Here is a 22,159-nt window from a genome sequence, read left to right as displayed (position 1 = left end):
AGGTGACAGTTGGTAAATGTTAGCAAAAGGCAGTGAAGTCATTGCATATTGCACACTTTCAAGGACATACATGAATTATGTGACGTATTGTCCATCTATTTTACTTGTGTTCTCAAACCTTGGGTAATGTAGGAAACAATAGGTTTGCATGTTTTAGAACACCCTTGGTTGACACTGTTTTCAAAACAGAAATTCCAAAAAATGTTAGCGTTCTTTCCAATTGGGTGTCAACAAAGCTGCATTGTAGGAAATTGTATATTCCCTGACCATTGCATTTGCACAACATCCTTCATTTTTATTGCCATTTATTTTAGCTGAAAACAGATTTCAATGTTTCAATGTAATCTTATTTTCACTTCATCTAGGCTGACTACATGCAAAGCATAAAACATAGGGCCAAAGTCCCTGAAGCTACTATAGACATGGATACAAAATTAAGTATTTCCTGACTGTATGAAATTATCTCACTAAGGTCATCCTAGGGACCTGTAAATCAAATATTAAAGCTGTCTGACTAGCGGTTTTGAAAACAAGCGACCCAACAGTTGACAGAGCTCTGCTGTGTTATGTAGAGAATAACCTTTTGTGACACATGTATTGATGAAGAAGGTGGATATTTGAGCTGGTTATCTTTTAATATCAGTATTTTCATCCTATTAACCAAGCCCATTTTAACTTTCAAATTAACATTGTAAGTAAGTTCTGTACGTAGTCAGAGAAAGCACACTGAAGAGACAAATGTTTGAAACTTAAGAAGTTCAAGGTCATCAAAAGCATTATAAGGAATCATGTAACACTTTCATTGCACTGTTTACACAGATTGCATAATTGCTATAAATAGCACATGAGGAATCTTACAGCCCAGCTTTACCATAAAAAACCTATCACTTTGACCACTCTTTTAATTGATCACTCTATTTTTTTCCTCAAAAGTAATTTTATTTTATCCTTACCCAGTCAACCATAAATGGAAATTAGAACTTTCTCTATCTCTATTTATTTGACCACCCTATCATGACAAACTATTAAGAGCAATTTCTTTTAGATAACATACAGGGCACAATAAATGACGGTTCAGAATATATTAAAGTTGGGATTCAGGAAAGTTGCCTTTACATGTTTTAATCCTCCAAGATGGTTAAGCATTTCACTATGAACTGTCAAAAAAAGTTGACCTTTCTGATAATTCCACACTAAAATTATTTTGGCTTTGATGATTTCCTAATTAATTCAATTATTTAAAATCATATTAATTATTTTTTTCTGGGTGAATTGATAGGGTTTATACAGTATTAGAATTACTTACAATGTAAGTCAAATTTGACCAAAAAATGACAAAAAATTCCTTAAATACAGATTTGCATATTTCATCACAATTTGAACAAATCTAAGTTGGGTTATCCCTAGGGACCTGTATACCAAATAATAAAGCTGTCTGACCAGCGGTTATGAAGAAGAAGATTTTTTACCAAAAACACCTTTTTTGGCATTAATTTGCCTATTTTCAACAATATCAAAAAATCAAAAAAAATAGTTTCTCAAAATCATATTTTTCATCAACACAACAAATATCAAATCAGTAAGTACAGCGGTTCTCAAGATATTTGAGTGGACGGACGCCTCACAAACGGACATACATACATACATACATACATACATACATACAGACTGACGACGGACGCTGGACGGATACCCATCCCAATAGCTTCTATAGACCATAGTCTATAGTAGCTAAAAATTAAAATTTTCACTTGTATTCATTTTTTGCGGAAAAAAGGTCCAGCAAAAATAGATTCCAAGTGAAAATAAAGTATTCTACTGTATATCTCAAAGGCAATGTGTGGCTAACTTTGTAACCACACATTGCTATGGGAACAATCTTGATCATGATTTCAACACATACCTGGTCAGAATTCCAACAAGTTTCTTCATTTCCATCAAACATGTACTTTTTGCCAAACTGTTTCACATCTCTGTTCAGTACAGAACTAACTCTATATGAAGAGAGTATAAAAGAATTAAATCCTAAATCTGATGTTACACACTGTTTATCACAAACAACAATTATACGACATATTTTCGCATTCTATAACCTTACTGCATTTCCATCTGTTAAAATATAAGGCACAGTAAACCAAGCACTATGGCTCCATTTTATAATCAAATTAAGGTTTCAGTAAGGTCAGGGATGCACCATCATCTTGTCTTGAGAAGGAAGTTTGCGGAAATGTGATTCTTTTTCAAAGATGCACTTACTTTGTTAGTAGTAGTCAAATCACGCATACTTTTACCCCTAAAGTTTTTTCATATTAGTTTCTAGTCTTTTGAATGCTTTATTCATAGATTAGCAAGATTAACAATCTTTGCGCTATACTAAGTTTGTTCCACTTACTAAGAATCCTTTCTCAAGACAGAATGATTCATCCTTCCAGGTTGTACATGTTTAAGCGGAACAGAAATGAACCCCCAGTGGATGATCTTTGACAGCGTATTCCAACTGAGGCAAGTGTTCCTGTACTGGTATCCTGTCCCTATCGATCTCTTTAATGCCTATATTATTATGCAAATAGGGGTCAAATGGTCATACAGGAAACAAATGATACGTACGTTCTCCTATATATTCACAGACATCATATGCAAGATTCAATGACAATGAAAGCCTGAAACATGACAAAATTATGGGATTCTTGGACAAAACATCGCACTTCCGATCAGTAGCGTGGCTTTTTTACATTTGCATAGATTTACGATAATCCGGCTTTTGTAGGTGAAGTTCCTGTTTAATATCTCCATGCTCCAACTAAGGCCAAAAAAAAAGAAATGTTTCTGGTCAGCGCACGCGTCACTTGAATAACAGTGCGTCACCTTTTTTTTCCTGGTTTGTGGCCGGCGGCCGCGGCAAACTACGTACTGATCACTATGACACCAAACCAAAACGGCTGAAGAGAAAGAGAAAATTCTTTGGGGCACATGATCAGTGACTTCATGAACAGTTTAAATGTTACAATATTGATAAAACTATAAAACTGACCCTCCTCCCTCCCTTGAGGAGAAACAAAAAAAAAGAAGAAAAATTTGCGTCGCCGCACCATTTTTTTAAGAAAGGCCTGACTAGAAACGTTTCTTTTTTTTTTGGCCTTTGTTGGAGCATGGAGATAATAAACAGGAACTTCGCCTACAAAAGCCGGATAATTGTAAATCTACACAAATGTAAAAAAGCCACGCTACTGATCGGACGTGCGATGTTTTGTCCAAGAATCCCATAATTTTGTCATGTTTCAGGCTTTCATTGTCATTGAATCTTGCATATGATGTCTAATACTTAGGAGAACATGTGTATCATTAGTTTCCTGTATGACCATTTGATCCCTATTTGCATATGTCACGAAAGTGCCCATCACGATTATTCAAATTTATTATGTGGTCAAAGCAATGTTACATGAGAATTCAAAACTCCTGCCAAGTGTATGCAAATGGCTACATCATTAGTAATCCCCCATTGTGCGCCCACAGTCCTGTAAGTTCCCATTTAAAGGGAAACAGTCGTCGGAACTGCACCTATGTGAGTTTCTTGTTTACAAACAATGTATTTTGTATGCACGATATCTAGATGCAACTCATCGTGTAATATCTAAATTATACGATGTAGATTATGACAGATATGTTTTAACTTTCATCAATCACCATTGTCAGCGTGTTCATTTTTAGCCGGATGCCGGCCAAATTGACCGGCTACTTCCGTATTTTGGCCGGCTACTTTTCAGCACTGTTTCGCTCTAGCCCTAAAACTCTGGTTTGATAACAATATTTTGATTTTTTGGTGGTCTTGCAAGCCGGAAATAATATTTCAGAAGTGCCGATGTGGCTATATACGCTGTGAACTTGTTGCTATCACTGTAGTACCGCGATCAGCGAACGTGTTGTACTAGACTCGCTCTCGAGGTCAACCCTGCTTTCCCGATCACAGCCCGAATTATTCCGACGTTCACATCGGGTATAGCCGAACATTGGACTCACATACAATTACATTATGCCCACGAATAGCCGACCATTTCCGAATGAAGCCGACCTTGTTTCGCTCAAACGCGGAAGAGAAAGTCGACGCTTGAGAGCTTTGGTTTTCTGCGTAAGAGTAGCTAGTAGGGCATTGTTTGATGGGTTTGGTAGGTTTTTGATCAAATCTAAAGCGACCAAAAGTTACTGAGTCTCATTTTTCATACTTTTGAAACGCCATGTCAATCCATCCATGGTCGATCACAATGTCAATATTCAACTCAAGTCGATCGACATCGCGTTTTGTGGAGGGGCCGTGGTTGTGTGCATCGCGGAAGAGAAAGTCGACGCTTGAAAACTTTGATTTTCTGTGTAAGAGTAGACTTTGTCTGTTGGTTTTGGGAGGTTTTAGATCAAATCTAAATAAACAAAAAATTACTTGGTCTCACTTTCCATACCTTTGAAACGCTACGTCTATCACAGTGTCAAATTTCAGGTCGACCGATATCGCGTGTGTGTGTACTGTACGTCAACTGCCGGTGCTTTGTACACATACGGTGTCCGGACGGTGGGTGTAGTACAGGTTGGTGTTCGTATAGTTTGGGATTTTATCAAACATGCACACTGAAATTTAGCTCTCTTTGTTTTATTATATTCAACATCACCAAAAAATCAACAATCAGCTCGCGGATTCGTTTTATTGTGAAACTTAATAGTACAGTGAATTGAAATCACTGAAAATTGTGTTCCTATAATTCATTGAATTGCATGAATAAACTGTTTGATTTTACTGTATCTTTACAAGTTTATTTAAATCAGTAACAAACTTTGTACAGCCAGACTGGTCAGGATTCTAGCGGATAGTTTTCTGGGTTGTGAAAACCCTATCTAAGATGTATTTCAAAATGTTTGTTCAAGTCATGAGCTAAATATAATTCTACACAGCAGTCTGGTGAAATTTGCTATTATCCTTGCCAACTGAATGCAGTTATCCTAATGACAGGCCTGAGTGATATCAAATTATTTTTTCTGAACTGAATTATCCCACGAAAACATGTTGTAATTGATCGAGATAATGATTATTCTGTATGCTGAAATGGTTTTTCATACTGTACAAGAATGCATGAAATTACTCCAAAATGTCTTAAAATTTAAAAATTTCTTGCACACCGCCTCCCTGAAACCCTTCACATGTGTGTATGTTGAAATAGCTTTTTATACACTGTATAAGAATGCATAAATTACTCAGAAATGTCTTCAAATTAAAAAAAAAAATTCTAAACACCTTAACACTCTTATGCTGAAATAGTCTTTCATACAGTACAACAATGCATGAAATTACTCCAAAATGTCTTCAAATTTTAAAAATTTCTTGCACAACCCTTCCCTGAAACCCTCTCCTATATGTAAGTTGGAACAGCCTTTCATACACTGTATAATAATGCATAAAATTGCCCGGAAATGTCTTCAAATTAAAAAAAAAAATCTTAACACCCCCCCCCCCCCCCCCCGCCCAGGGAATTTTGTTGCACACAGAAGCTAACCGCCTACTTTTCTAAATTTTCCGCCTACTTCAAAAATTTTTGAGAACCCTGATTGTACCTTGGATACAGTGTTTACATTGGTCGTATGGTGACTGGTCAACTGGACCCTACATGTCAACTGGACCCTGCACCCAAGTCAACTGGACCCTGCACCCAAGTCAACTGGACCCTGCACCAAAGTCAACTGGACATGCACCCTAGTCAACTGGACCCTGTACTCAAGTCAAATAGACCCTGCACCAAAGTCAACTGGACCCTGCACCCAAGTCAAGTGGACCCTTAAATATTTTTTGCCAAATCACCCTTGCCCTAATCAATTTTAATGGTGTATTTTTGAGGTGATGATCCACTAGCAGTGACATTTCGGGACATGATTGATGATCCACTAGCAGTGACGTTTTGGGACATGATGAACGCAAATCAATAAACAACCCCTATAAACTCTTAATTTTCATCCCACAGGCGAACAGGCTTACTACATGACAACATGAAAATTCAGTGAAACTTGTGTAAGTTAAACTAGTGTGATAGTATATATAGGTTCCGATTCAGCAACCTAGCAGCATGGTAACAGACAGCGTATTGTAGGCTAATACAGGTAATACAAATAGGGGATAATTAACTACAAATGTGGGTCCATACACAAATTATAAGAAGAAACTGAATAACTCTCAGCACAAGTGGGTATTAATCAAAAATGATTTGAACAGATAAATATTTAGAAGGGTAACGTTGTTCAGGGTATGGTAGATCAGTAACCGTGTTCAGAGTTTAGGGTCCCGTCCAACCTACAGCCCCAGGCAAAACCTCAAGCTAATGCAGAACCTTGGCTGAATCATAGCTGAATGCACGGTCGATACGTACACAGCGGACGACCCCTTTCACTAGGCTATATAACGCTGTGTAGTGAAATGCGGGCTTTCGGCCTTTGGCGGCGCGCTCCTGCACAGGTGCTGCGCCACGCCACCGTTGTATTCATGGATGCCTTGCATGTACCGGTACATTACACATTTCCCCTCGATCAAACAGCAGATTGATCCACACCGCCGAAGCAAGCAGACGTATTTCCTGAACCTTCTGCGGAACTCCACCAGTGAAAGAAGAACTTGGTAAGTCTACTCAGAGCTCAACAACGTCCGACGCATACCTTCTGGGAGCTAAAATAGAGACTTGTAGTTGACATGTAGCTCTGCATGCAGGTTTGTTTGTGTAATGGATACGTGGGTGCAGTCCATGGGGCTGTGGTATGGGCTTGGCCACCCGACTCCAACCACAGGCGGCCCAAAAACTATTACTGAGTTTTTCTCACTGTTTTCTCTATCATTTTCTCTCCTTTTCTTCATGCTCTGACTGATCGGAGTAAATAAAATAAATGGTTATATAACCTAACCTAGCCTCTGTGACTCATTATTTATTTTACACCCCATTACAAGGACTTATCTCTCATACACACATACTGTAATTAATTAGTCAACACAACTAATTATGCTAATCCATGGACTTATCAGGGATTTTACGGGTTGGTCAACATCGCGAAAGATAGGAAAGGTTACTAAAATTGGAAGGTAAGAAGCTCTCCTGAAATGTTTTCAGAAATTACTAAGTTGCGGCCAGTCATGACCATTAATCCAAAATTTACTGCAGTCAGTGTATTTCGATGGCCGAGGACAGCCAGCTACTCTAATTTCAAACGTGTATATGGTCGCGAACAGTGCAAACCCTACTGTCGGGAAATGAAAAGATGTTTGCTTGATTGATATATACCTTTAGTTGATTTATCAACACTTTATCCGATATACAACTAGTATATTTACCAACACCTTCCAGGCCTCATGCAATTCAAGTTTACACCTTGTATTTGTGTATCCAAAGACCACCCTGCAATCACACCTGACCAAAAGACTTTAAGACATGAATTTTAATATATGTAAATGTGACTTACACAACACAAATGTATATAAACCCTTAGATTTTGTGAATAAAGTAGGACTTCTTAGTTAGTGTTCAAAAGCAACACCTCGTATCGGCTTGTCTGTACGTCCTCCCATCACAGCCGTAATTTCCCTTCGCCACATTTTATGGTGCCGAGACCAGGATCCAGAGTGATTTGACCAAACCAATAGACATCAAATCAGGTCCAAGAATCGTTATGCATTCAAGGTAAACTGTGAAATTTACCAGGTCCAAGGAACATATAGATGATGACAAAGGCAATGGGGCCATCTTGAACCACGAAATAGTGGTGGTACCAGGTGTCCGGAATGGGTAAGCGTACCCTGCCAGCTAGCCGCACCCGTCAAGATTGACCCAAGCGTCAACCAAGCATGGCAGGGAAGAACCAAGACCAACCCGTGATGGATGTCCAGCAAGCTACCAAGAGAAGATCGAGCAACCGAGGCCAGATGACTAAACAGTTGCAGAAAGCTGACGGAATTCTACAGAAAGGTGAGCCTCAACAGAACGACCTAGACCTGTTAACAGCAACTATATCCAACATAGAAAAAAGAACGAAAACTATCGAAGATCTAGACGAAATAATCCTACAAGCGACCGAAGACGAAGAAACCTATGAACATTTATTCGAAGAAGCAGACGACTATAACATTCAAATCAACGAACACTTGATCCGATACAAGCTGTTCCTCGAAAGATCGACGACTGCAGCCGAGAGAACCACACAACCAATCGCCTCAGCAGATACAGTATCCATAGCGTCAATCACCCCATCAACACAAAGACGACAGGTAAATCTACCAAAACTCCAATTGCCAACTTTCAACGGTGACTGTTTGAAGTGGACGACATTCATCGACACTTTCAAGGCAGCCGTTGATGACGACCCAACACTGGAAGACATACAGAAGTTCCAGTACCTGTCAGCACAGCTAGTCGGTGAAGCAGCTCGCACCATAGAAGGGCTCCAGCTGACGAATGCAAATTACACAGAAGCAATGCAGCTACTGAAAAACAGGTATGGACAAACACATAAAATCATTTCATGTCATATGAAGGCGTTATGGAGTTTACCAATACCAAGTACCAACACCGAAAGCATCCGTGCTTTTTATGACTCACTGGAAAAACACACCAGGGGTCTGAAAGCACTGGGTAAATCAGAAGATAGTTATGGCGAATTACTTGTACCAATCGTGTTTGAAAAGTTACCAGCGAGTGTAAAGACCCAAATCTCCCCTGCTCACGGCGACAACGCCTGGACGATTCAAGAACTGAAAGATGCCATACACAAAGAGATTAAAGCATACCAAGTGGCTTCAGATCCCGAAAACCTGAGGGAAATCAGTGACATCCCAATATCAACGGCGACATCGTTTCATATCGGAACCAAACCAATACTGAAGAAATCCCGTATTTTTTGTCATGGGCCACATCCGTCAGGCAGGTGCACTACAATTACCGATCGTAATAAACGCATCGAAGTTCTATCAAGAAATAAATCATGCTTCAACTGCTTTGGCCAAAGACACAAGAGCAACGACTGCTGGAGTAAATTCTCGTGTCGAAACTGCGGTAGGGAACACCACACCTCCATTTGTGATCAAGCCAAACATGAGAAGAGCCACAACAGAAATGGTGAGAAGAACGTGACACAAGTCAAATTAACACCTACGCAAGGCCCTGTATTACTGAAAACAACCAGATGGACAGTGTCTTCAGAAATCCGATCAATTTCCGTGAATGTCTTGCTTGATGAAGGGGCGCAACGAACTTTCATAACTGAAGAAACAGCACGCGGTTTAAGTATTCGAGATGAATACTGCCAGACCGAACATCTCAACTTGGGTTCTTTCGGAAATGAAGACACGGGTATACGAGCAATCAAAGCTACAGATATCAAACTGAAGACAAAGTCAGGCGACATTACCATGCGAACATTGATAGTACCGAAGATCAGTTCACCAGTATGAAACCATGTAGATGCAGCTGTAAATAAACATCTATATTAACAGCAATTGCCACTCGCTCCACAAGTGAAGTCAGGTACGTCTGAAATTGAGATGCTAATCGGGGCAGATTATTACTGGTCCATCGTAGAAGACCACATTGTCAGAGGCGATGGCCCAACAGCAGTAGCATCAAAACTCGGCTATCTACTTTCGAGACCCACCAAACTAAACAACGTGTCCGTCATGAACACAACAATAATAAGAGTACTGGCCGACACTGAACACGAACAAGATCTAACGTCAAAGTACTGGGAACTAGAGACAATTGGGATATCGATTCCCGAAGAGAAAGATGGAAAGAAGATATTTTTTGAAGAGTACCGAACGTGACAGCAAAATAAAACATGATGGTAACAAGTACGTCGCAAGTCTGCCATGGAAAGAAGATCACGCTAAAATGTTGTATCATAGTGGCTTCAATACATGTAGCAAGTTTCATCAACTTTGGTCCAGTCATTTCAAATATATATCCCTAATTAACAAAGTTCATGAAATATGCAAATTAGGAATTGGTTGAAGTTAAAACGCTTAACGACTTTCAATAATGTTAAATCATAGTATCTTTAATATACATACCAAGTTTGGTTAATTTTGATCGAGTCAAATCAGACACATATCCCTAGTTAGGAAAGTTCATTAAATATGCAAATTAGCATTTATCTTTCATGTCACCCCTTAATGGTTCCCACTGCTGATATATCTTGGTGTGATCAACATTTGTAGCAAATCTCATCAAATTGCGTGTAGTCGTTTTTAATGTATATCCGTTTTTTCTAAAATCATTCATTATGCAAATGAGCAAAAAGTCTGCAAGCCACACCCACCAAAAACTATTCAGTTCTTGCCATTTGCTAATTGAATATATGTACCAGATTTGATTCTGATCTGATAAGCCGTTTTTGAGATATCGGACCAACAGACAGACAGACAGACAGACAAACAGACAGACACAAGGACACACAGACAGACAGACAGACATCGCTGCGACATATGCTCACGTGTGTAAACATGTGAGCAAAAAATGGGATGGTATTTAGTGATAAGCTGAGTGGAAAGTTGAAACTAGTGTCAAGTGAGTTAGCAGAAACTTATGAAATTACCATAGATGACATTTAATTGAAGCTACACATTATAAAGAGACACTTATTGTACTTATAACCAGGTTGACTGTACTGTTATGTGCAAAGTTACGCTTTTGTTTATCGAGTTTATATTTTGTGTATAAATACAAATTCTTTTCTCCACTACAGAGAGCAACACTTTCTGGAAAAGTGTAAATGGTGCAGTTGTGGCACACGTACTGGTCGTCATCAGGCAGAGTAGCTGAGAACCAGGTGAATTTCAACGGGCAACCGAAGCACAACCTTATCAATGTTCACCAGGACAACCCTGTAACGGATGAAGACGGTTCCGTCATAGATGAGAATCAGCGACCAGTTGAACTATTAGAGAAACTTATCTCCTTATTCACCAGGACTGGGGATTGGCTAATAGAAGTGGCAAGTAGTACAGGTATGAATAACAAAACTTTTGATGTTTGCTGTGTTACTATCAAGTGTATCATTGGAGGAATGAAAAAAAGGAGCATGGTGGCATGGATAGTTATTGTTAAAGATGCCCCAAACTGCAGAACATAGGGACAGAGCTCCAGAAAAAAAAACTACTTGTTTTAGTTGTTTTGATAATGACATTTACAAAACCAATTACATCTTCACGGTAAGTACGTCAACATCCAATTACAGGGCCAAGTTTTGAAATCTGGCCATTCTGAATCAGTTTCAATAAAATGATTGTGCAAAAGAGCGTGACAGTAAACAGGTCTGTAAACTATCTCCCAAAAAAATCACAGTGACAATATTCTTGGCATAATTGTGTGCATATGTGTATTTGGTTTGGTCTCAGAGAAGCAGTATATAAAACCTGAAATAAAAAGTTGTAAACAATGATGTTGTCAAAGAAATATAACACTTCACAGTGTCCAGGAATTTATAGATTGCAAAATCAAAGTTATGTAAAAGATCTCGTATGTGCAAAGTATCATCTGTAGATATTAAACGCGAGGACTATGCTAACAGCTGGAACAAAAGTGCAAAACAATTTGAGAGAGTTTATTAAAAAATGTAATCAATGTGTGTTTTTGAAATAATGTTTAAAGATGCAATTTCTTGTCCAAACGGGACTGATGCATATCAATTTTATTTATTCACAAATGTTAAAGCATGTGTCAATCACACTTACAGGTTCAACACTGGTTGCTTCACCTAAACAAGGAAGGAGATGTTTAGTATTTGAAGAAGATAGCCACAAATTTAACGTGATAGTGCAACGAGCTACAAAGGAGGAGAGCGAACTTGCTGTTGGCAGCCTTGATGATGACTTTGAAGGGGACCAGTCAGAGTTACTGGAGGAGTCTGATGACCAATGAAAGCAATAATGCAATAGTGTTGATTGACTCATTGAGAAACAAATTATGTGAAATCTTCAATTGTTTATTTTTGCCATTTTTTGTCAGGCCACTGACACGACCTCAAAGATTTTCCACCTTCAGCAACAAATGTGTCACAAATAGTTATTCTCTATATAATGCAGAGGAGCTGTATCAGCTGTTAGGTCACTTTTTCAAATTGTGTTGTACTTGGAGCAAGTTCTGCTCTCTTTGCTGAAAGTTTTGTCTTCCTGATTTGAAATTTGGTGTACATATTGCTAGAATGACTTCAGTCAAATTTGTTGAAAAATTTGTTGAAATCTTGCGTATTTTGATTTTGTTGCAATTTGTCTATTTGGTGAAAAATCTGAAATTGTCCACCTGATGTGAAATTAGGTATATAGGTCGCTAGCAGTGACTTCAGGCAGATCTCCTAATATTTTGCTGAAGTTTCCATATTTGTATTTTAAGGAAAGTTGTGATCAAAATTCATCTTCTCTGAAACTGCTTGTCAAATTAGATTGAAAATTGGTTCAGAGGTTTCTTATAGGTTTCAAAGATTTGTTGCTTCCCCCTGAAATCTCTTGCCAGATTACTGTGGAATTGAACATAAAGGTCCATAAAGGTGCATAGAGGACTATCCATATCAGTGATGTAAATATTGCAATGAAACGATTTATACTTTATTTTTGGACACTATTTGTTTCCTGTATGAAAAAAACAAAAAGTCTTACTTGTGAGACTGTTTTTCTACACAAGTCCAAGGGTAGACTTGACTCAGATTTGTTGAAATTATGATAAAATTTGTGTATGTATGTTTTTGCTGAGTTTTTTACCTATTTTAATCTAATAAATAACTAGACAGTTGACCTATGTTTAAATGTTAAGTCTTGCTAGCCTGATTCACAAAAACATGGCCTAGTGTGCTTTGAGATGGCATTCAATCCAACGCCGTCTCAAGCAGGGTCAGGCATGGGACAGCCAGAATTACCCAATGTACCTTGCCTGCATGTGCTTTGAGATGAATGCCATCTCAAGCAGGGAAAGGCTTATTCTTATTCACCCACACATTTCCTAGCATCTAAGGTTTGACATGGCGTTCAATTGAACACCGTCTCAAGCAGGGTCAGGTTGATTCGCCAACATATGGCCCTGTATCTGAGGTTTGAGATGGCGTTCAATTGTACGCCGTCTCAAGCAGGGTCAGCCAGGGGTCAGCCAGAATTACCCAACATACCTGGCCTATTTGTGCTTTGAGATGGCATTCAATTGAACGCCGTCTCAAGCAGGGTCAGGTTGATTTGCCAACATATGGCCTTGTATCTGAGGTTTGAGCACAGGCGGCCCAAAAACTATTACTGAGTTTTTCTCACTGTTTTCTCTATCATTTTCTCTCCTTTTCTTCATGCTCTGACTGATCGGAGTAAATAAAATAAATGGTTATATAACCTAACCTAGCCTCTGTGACTCTTTATTTATTTTACACACCATTACAAGGACGTATATCTCTCATACACACATGTTGTAATTAATTAGTCAACACAACTAATTATGCTAATCCATGGACTTATCAGGGATTTTACGGGTTGGTCAACATCGCAAAAGATAGGAAAGGTTATTGCAATGTTGACCAATCCTTGATAAGCCCATGGATTAGCATAATTAGTTGTGTTGACTGATTAATTACAAGATGTGTATATCCAGCATTTCCGTTACAATTTCAAAACTTGCGTACGATTTTACGCAACTGAGTTTTTATTTGCGTAAAATGTATTCAAAATGCATACGGTAGGAATCAGTATCTGAAGTGAGCTGGGCAGTCTTTTCTGTAGAACTTGGGGTTTCCTGTAATGCGCATGCTCTAATAACAAAAAACAACAACCTGGGGGCTTCAAAGTGTGGCTGAACGTTTGCCATGCCGTAAGGTATGCTATGGAAGACCGGTCACGACATGCGACATGCGACCTGCAACTTCAAAACTGCGACCTGCGTCCTGCGAGTTTGAAACATACGACCTGCGACTTCGGCATTTAGACCAAGGTGTAGGCCTAACCTGCCACTTCTCAACAGCGACCTGCGTCCTGCGTGTTTGTCAAACTGCGATATCAGTCTTGATTTGTTCGCACCATTGCTCTGAACACGAGCCTGAAAAACACGAGGGACACCATTGCACTATATTAAAACAGCTGGTTTACCGCATTCTCGCGACCAGAGCATTATTTTCGCACCGCTGGCCTACGCAAAAATCGGCCAGCGAAAGAATTCAACCAGCGATAGAAGTGCATGAAGCTGTGACGGTAGAGAATTCCACAAACGAAGAGCACAAATTTATTTTCCTTCTTACGAAAGGCAAACCGATCTGAAATAATGCAATAGCAATAGGGTTTTAAACGTCTACATCAGTGTTTAATAGTTTCTGGAACTTTTCTGCCTACATGATCTAAAATATTATATACACACAAAAAATAATATGTACATATTATAGTATGTACATATTAGGCTTAAAGACTGAAAATAGGATTGTAGGAGGGTTTAATTATGTCCTGTTTTACAGTTTTAACTCGCGTTATCTATAAAGAACTTGAGTCGGTCTCTGGCTATTCATGGTTAGCAAATATGTTTGCACTTCTGTCAATATCAATATTATTTTAACTGCTTTACTTTGCATATGTTATTTGTGTAGACAAATGTAGTCCGAAGTTAACCAGTAAGAATATTTTTATTTTTCCAACAGAACAAAAGTTGGATCAATTCGATTTTTTGACGAAAAGTAAAAATGAAATTAGACGAAAAGATGGCAACATCCGATGATCAATCACTAGAGAATTGGAACAAAATTGGAAATGTTAGAAAATGAACGACAATAACTGAAAATTCGAATGTTTGCAATGACACTGACGCAGTTATGATACAGGGGGGACAACTGATGAATTAAACAGACAGCTAGATGGTTATACCACAGTGAAATGAGGATAAATACCAGAGATTTCTAAAAATCAAAAAGTTTGTCGATAACATAAGGAAAGAAGCGAGGTAAGGCAGACGAAGAATATCTAAAATAATTTGAAATTATAATATAAACATATAAATGCCTATCACGTAGCATATTATTTTCCATGCATTAACACGGACTGTCAACATTTCCGTCATAAAATTATCTCTCCAGATGAAAATGAGTGAACTGGTGTGTACATGAATTGAGTTTTGCCAGACTTGGTGAACGATTTACCAAAGCGAAAGCAATGGCTTATTAATTGATCGATGTTGAACGTTAAATCTCCTTTCCACGTTTTACCCTTTGAGCGCTGTAATTTTCTCCCACCAAAATTTTAGTGCAAATTTTTACCAATTGTATGATTTTTCTGTAATATTTTGATAATTTTGGACCAAATCGACATCACATTTCATTGGCTACAGGTTTTCCCAATTTTTTTGCAAAAATTGGAGAAAAATTGACTAGGGTTTATTATATAAAGGGGACAAAAATAGACTTTGGCGCTCAAAGGATTAAAGTTCACGCAAGACGCCTCCAATCTAATACTGAGGAAAACACCATGAAACGTACGTGTTGTTGTCACATGTCGCAGTTGTGAAGTCGCAGGTCGCAGTTTGACAAACACGCAGGTCGCTGTTGTGAAGTCGCAGGTTACACGTAGGTCTAAATGCCGAAGTCGCAGGTCGCATGTTTCAAACTCGCGGGACGCAGGTCGCAGTTTTGAAGTCGCAGGTCGCATGTCGCATGTCGTGACCGGTCTTCCATAGTATGCCGTGATGTATGTCCCGCACACAGTTGCGAGTGGAGTGATACGTACCGGCCGCCGCGTACTATGCATAGATTAAGGGGCATAGTACGCGGCGGCCGGTACGTATCACTCCACTCGCAACTGTGGTCCAACATATGATCGTTGAGCAGCCCAATGAGTTCATGTTCAAAGAAAATACCTTCTGACTACGAAATTAGTGTTTTCAAAGGGCCAACAAAAAGCAGATAATGTTCAAAGTCCAGCGGGACCTCTCAAGAATGCAACCCGACAGAGTCTAAATGGTCACCCGTAAACACTTTCCAAAATACATGCAACGTAATGACCATTAACTGTATGTATTGTGTTTCATACCAACACGTAGACTCTATCGATTCTCGAATTTTTTGCATCTGTAGTGCCATTGTCTGTACAGAACTGATTGACATGACGTTTTGTGATGATGAAATACAATGTTGCATAAAGTGCTGCGGTCTGCTAAAGTCTAAAATGTTGCAATATCATGATAAATGTCACTTGCAAGCAGGTGCATATGTTCTATTTTTTTTCCTGCATTTTTTACATCCATAATTGAACCACGTTCAGGCAATGTAGTGCGGGCCAAGTACATCGTGTCATTGGGCGGCATTTCCAATGCGTATTTGTTTACGCAGTCATGATTTTTTTTGCGTATTTCAGAACAATTTTGCGTAAAATACGCAGGATTTTGCGTTAACGGAAACACTGTATATCAGAGATAAACGTCCTTGTAATGGGGTGTAAAATAAATAAAGAGTCAAGAAGCTATAGGTTAGGCTATATAGTCATTTATTTTATTTACTAAGATCAGTCAGAGCATGAAGAAAAGGAGGGGGACTGACAGTGAAAGAGACAACTGAGAAAAACTCAATAATAAGCTTATCGATAGTGTATGGGCCGCCTGTGCTCCAACCAATGAACCATGATCATGATCATGGAGGGCAGATCGTCCATGTAGCCGACAGGAACACGTAGTGTCTGTTACCGGCTACCAAAAACTATGAAAAATAGTAAAGAAAGAGCTACAAAATCACTATCAGTTTTAAGTTGAAGGTATTGATGGAGGCACACTGCCACACAGGTGCGTGGAGTTCAATTGCCGTGTAACTGTAATATTCTCTCTGTATACTACAGGGCAACTCCACGCACCTGTGTCTCAGACGATTACTGAAAAAATGTCAGGTACGCAGGCCCGGGTATTTTAAACAGCACGCTATACACTGGCACTCGACGGCACCTTACAAAACCTTACAAAAACAAGTTCACTTACCGCTTATTTACATCGTGGCCCACAATGGACGTCGCCATCTTGACACAGAGGTCAAGCATATATAACCAATCAGCAATGAGAAGCCTCGTACAGTCACAGAGAATCAGACTTGGGTCAAGTCGGTGAATTAATCAAACCCCAAAAAAACAAACAAACAAAATCAATTTGTGTCTGTTCTATTTTATACAAACCTATTTGAATATTTGGCAGCCAAACTACGGTTTTCCTAGCGATGGATCGAGGTGCCTTTGAGTCTGCGCAGTAGTGAGTTAGTTTCTTCGCTTGCTTGTAAATATAGGATTTATATCACATTTATTGAATAAAAGTGTAAAATAAAAATAAGTTCAAACTTTAAAAAATAAAATAATACAGTATAATAATAATAGCTAATAAATATAACTAGGCATTTATTTGTTTATATAAAGTAAAAATATAATCTCCAAATTGTTCATTAAAAGACAACCCTTGTCTCGTTAGTTGAGAAATAGGCTGATTTTCAGTTGTATCACTTCGGAAATTAATTTTACTGAAAAAGATTTTTCCTTGAACTTTGTATTTCTGACAGACAAATAAAAAGTGCATTTCATCTTCAATATCGTTAGTGCTACATTGATTGCAGTACGGTATCTTTCAGTAATTAGGGGAGAACCATTTGATTTCGATGGGGCGGGGGGTATGGAGGAAGTGGGTATGGGAGAAATTTTTTTTTCTGTCAGAGTGACGGCAATTTTTTTTCCTACTGTCAGACCTGCATCAATTTTTTTTCCAAATGGAGTAACAGTGCAATTTTTTATTGGTCATCAAGTTTGTAATGAGTTGTATATAAGGGAGTCGTCATTATTTACGGCCTGAAACTCCGAAATTTCAAGTGACCCCCCTCGCCAACCATGACGAATTTGAGTAACCTCCCTCTCTAACTCTGAAATTTTGACTGATCCCCACTTAGAAAAGTTAAATACCAATACATGTAATTGTAAAATTTACAAAATACAGCAACAATAAAGACCTTTCAAATCTTAATGTACCCTGCTAGACTATAATCAGTTATCTGATGATGGTTCAAAAAAGGTGAACCCATCAAAATGAAATTCAAAGTCACAATAAAATAAAGATATAAAGCTCACGCAGTATCTAACCATATAGTATATTGTATAATTTTGATGGGTATTATTATGACAGGGTTTTCACTAGGATATTTGAAAGTATAGGTGGAGAACAAGCTAGAGGCTTAGGGGGAAAGTGTCACAGGGGCTTTCCTCTATCTAGCATGGACATTTTTAAGACATTCATGTGTGCAATGGTGCAGTCTGGTGCAATCTGAGAGGCGGTTTTTTTTTAATATTTTACTAAGTGAAACTGTTAGAATACCCCAGGGGTGAGAGCACGAGAGGGGGATTCCCCCTCTCGTATTGGAAATTTTGAGAAATTGATGTGTTTTAATGGTGCAATCTGAGAGGAGTTTCGTTTTATTTTGCACTCAGTAAAACTGTTTGAAAATGACCTTGAACACTGATATTTTTACATTTTTTGCATGATCAGTGTTTGTGTCACAATATTCAACAGCCAAACAATGACAATACAATTTGTGAAAAACAGTTCTGTTTGCCACTGAGACTGAAGACAAATGAATATACAGGAACGCGGAAAATCTGTGACCTTCTTGTGTCATTTCTCCAGCTGCCAGCTTCTAATGAAAAGCCTGAATATGTTTAACTGTCAAAATGGCCATTGAACTGATTTAAAATAAACATGTTTCTGTGATAATAAAGGATGAATTCACAACAGTTCAGTTTTGTCCTAGATCCTGTGAAAATTTTGAGAAATTGATGTGCGCCACGGTGCAGTGTAGTGCAATCCGAGAGGTATTTTCAATTTGTCTTTTACCAGTAAAACTGTCAGAAGACCCAAGGGGGAGAGCACGAGAGGGGGTGTCCCTCTCTCGCATTGAAAATTTTGAGAAATGGATGTGTGCAATGGTGCAATCTGAGATGTTTCAATTTATTTCGCACAAAAAATTGAGTGACCCCGCCCCCCTCTTCCTCTCCACATTTTGAGTAACGCCCCCTGAAGTTTTTAATTTTTTTAGTGACCCCCTCCCCCCTCACATTCCTCCGAATACATGGCGAGACACCGGTGAATCGATAGTGCTTTGACCCTGGTCATGTGATCTCAGTCCCCGGTAAACCGGTTTGTTGATTGATTGATTCGTCTTAACGGTGTTTAAGAACCAAAAATGGGGTTCCTTCATCAGTTGCTCTCTTGTTTTGTATCCCCTCCGCTTGGTTGTGTGATTATTAAGTCATCTTCGTCCAGGTGCAGCCAACGGAGCTATTCATCGAAAAAGCTATTCAAGGAGCAATTTTTGAGGGCAGGGGAATTTTAATTTTGCTAGGGCCGGGGACATGTTTTTAGGTGGTAGGGGAGCAACTTTTAGTTTTTTTTGTAGGGCAGGGCGGATATCGGTTGATTGTCCTGGGGACAGAGCTTGGCGAAAAACTTTTTGAGGGGAATTGTTTCCAGGGCAGGGGAAATTGGCAAGTTTTTTTCACCACAGGGCGAGGGAGCTTCAAAAGTTCACAGTGGGGAGGGGAAACAGGCAAAAATAAGTGGGGAGTGGGTAAAAATGAAGTTTGAGTGTGGGAAGGTAAGTCGAAAAATTTTCTGTGGGAGGGCAAATTATGAACAGCTAATTAATTACCCTCTTGACTTAAAATTAGTCAGTTCACATTATTTGTCATGCACAATATATCTTATCATAGTAAGGACCTTTTTAAAAGTGCATTGTTCGTTGGCTGCACCTGTTCGTCCTCAAAGAGGAGAAGCCAGATTAGTTATTGAGAGAGTTCGCCACTATTGACGGACTCTATAGTGAGCGATCCGGTGTGTGGTGTCATATTATAATTAACATGACCAAGCATCGATGTAAGTTCTCGGGGAAGATGTTATCTTTTGTGGTCAGAGAAACAAGGCTCACACATTGTATTTCATTATATTTGTTGTTCCTCAGTTTTTCATTGTCAACTTGTACATCTTTCTAACATATTTTATATTGAGAGAATAATATATTGGTTTTAACACTAGTTTATTGACTCCCGTCTTGTGTTTTAAATTTTCACAATTTAAAGAAGTCAAATAGTCCCCTTCAGATAGTGCCTATGCCATTGAGATGTTGCAACAGAAATCCTGAAATATGATTTCTTGGGTCAGAAAAGGGAAGGAAAACATTGAGTGTACTGAGGTGTAAAGTAGACCTATGTAGTGCATGCTTACATCATAAGTGCTGGGAAAAAAACATAAGAATTGCTTGTGGTAAAAACATTTGTGCCGCCTATGGTGGCGCGCCGGCAAAGAATACATGAGAATAAGGTTTCCAAATTTTGCTAATTTCTGGTGCATGTGACAATTTTTTTTTTCACTTCTGCCTGTTATAACATTTTTTTTCTCAGGCCATGACAGGATCATTTTTTTTCTTTTATCTCACCTGGTGACAAATGTTTTTTCTCAAAATCCTCCATACCCCCCCAGAAATAAAATGGTTCTCCCCGTAGGGTTTTTGGAACAATTGCTAGATGGTTTTGAGCTAAATGTACTGTAAAAGTCCCGTAACACTCAAAGTTTTTGACTGCAGTACAGCTTACCTACCTGTGGGGGCCTATCATCCAGATATTGACCTACTAAGTGGTTTTTTTGTCGTAAAGAGGTCAAACATATGCTTGAAAATAAGCTTGCCATGCTTAGAAAGTTTACTTTTTGGAATTTCGAGAGAAAAAACGGGAAAATTCGGCCATTTGGGGACTGTTCACCCGCTCCGGCGGAGCCTTATTTGTTGCTTAGGGTAGCAAAAAACGCCCTTGCACGGCCAAGTATTCGCCTCGGCTTTCTTGAGAGGGACAACAGTTTCTGATGCTAACTCCCTACCTCACTTTATGCATCACTAGTAGCATGGAGCAGCTTTTTATCACGTGTCTTTCACAGGTTAATTTCCAGTTAAACAAGAATTTCTGCATGTCGGAAAGCTAGAACTCCAGGTAATGCTTGGCCTGCCGACTATGAATAATCAAAGTACTCCGCAGGACAGTGAAATTACTAATCTCCACAAACTTTCCAACCACATTGAATATGATATTGGCAGTTAAAACTCATTTTTATCACCAACCTTTCAAATCTGATGAAGCTCAATAGTCAAAGTTGGGCAAGAGTATTGCTCACAACTTAAAGACAACTCAAATCAGGCACTTCTTTCTTTACAGACTATCTTCCTGGGTAACCAAAGCATTCCGCATGACAGTCAACTCACTCATCTATACAAAGGATCCACCCATACTGTAAAAATGTTCAGACAGGACACAAAAAACAAGCAACACAACAGACAATTTTCAGCACTTTGGACATGGGGTCACTCGGGGTAATTGACCCTACAAGGAGTTTTGGGCATGTAATTTTTGGCCCTTTTGTTCCCCGTTCAATAGGGGACGAGGTCCTTTGGTTTTGTAGCTAAATGTCTTCTAAAAGTCACGCAACACTAAGTTTTTGACTGCATTACAGCTTGCCTACCTGTGGGGGCTATCATCCAAATATTGACCTACTAAGTGTTTTTTTGTCGGAAATAGGTCAAACATATGCTTGAAAATAAGCTTGCCATGCTTAGAAAGTTTACCTTTTGGAATTTCGAGAGAAAAATGGGAAAATTCGGCCATTTTGGGACTGTTCACCCGCTCCGGCGGAGCCTTATTTGTTGCTTAGGGTAGCAAAAAACGCCCGAGCACGGCCTAGTACTCGCCTCGTCTTTCGTGAGAGGGACAACAGTTTCTGACGTTAACTCCCTATACTAAAGCACTGCGCAGGACAGTGAACGCACTGATCTATCTATACAAAGGGTCCACTGATTATAATATACCTTTTTCGACACACAGCCACATAGCAGATCAATGTTTAGATGAAAGCCTCTAAAGGTAGTGGCTTCAATGTAGTCAAAAAACTAAGAAACTGACAATCTTAATAGAAGATATTAAGTAGGAAACACTCGAGCATCAGCTCCTCTATTGAGCTAGAAACGTTTCTAGCTCCATGGCTCCTCCAAATTATGCGGAGTGCTTTGCTTTCCGACGAAGATAGTACGTAAAGAAAGTATACCGGTAGTAGCTGATTTTGATTTTTCTACCTGAGTATTGCTTGCATAACTT

The 22,159-nt window shown here is 39.0% G+C and overlaps 1 protein-coding gene across 1 annotated transcript in view; it reads right to left on the bottom strand.

The window, feature by feature from the left end:
* LOC139121054 (nuclear receptor 2C2-associated protein-like) overlaps positions 1 to 17,130 on the bottom strand; it is a 48,659-nt gene extending 31,529 nt beyond the window's left edge. The window contains exons 1-2 of the mRNA XM_070685653.1: positions 16,977 to 17,130; positions 1,904 to 1,994 (exon numbers count right to left, since the gene is read on the bottom strand). Coding sequence (XP_070541754.1) covers positions 1,904 to 1,994; positions 16,977 to 17,035 — 150 coding nt within the window. The 5' untranslated portion in view covers positions 17,036 to 17,130. The remainder of the gene's footprint in view (positions 1 to 1,903; positions 1,995 to 16,976) is intronic.
* Positions 17,131 to 22,159: the final 5,029 nt, after the last annotated feature.

Source organism: Ptychodera flava, chromosome 21 (assembly GCF_041260155.1).
Source record: "Ptychodera flava strain L36383 chromosome 21, AS_Pfla_20210202, whole genome shotgun sequence".
In the NCBI taxonomy this organism is placed as follows: Eukaryota; Metazoa; Hemichordata; class Enteropneusta; family Ptychoderidae; genus Ptychodera; species Ptychodera flava.
Note: the sequence above shows the minus strand (reverse complement) of the source record. Positions and strands in the feature narration are given on the sequence as shown.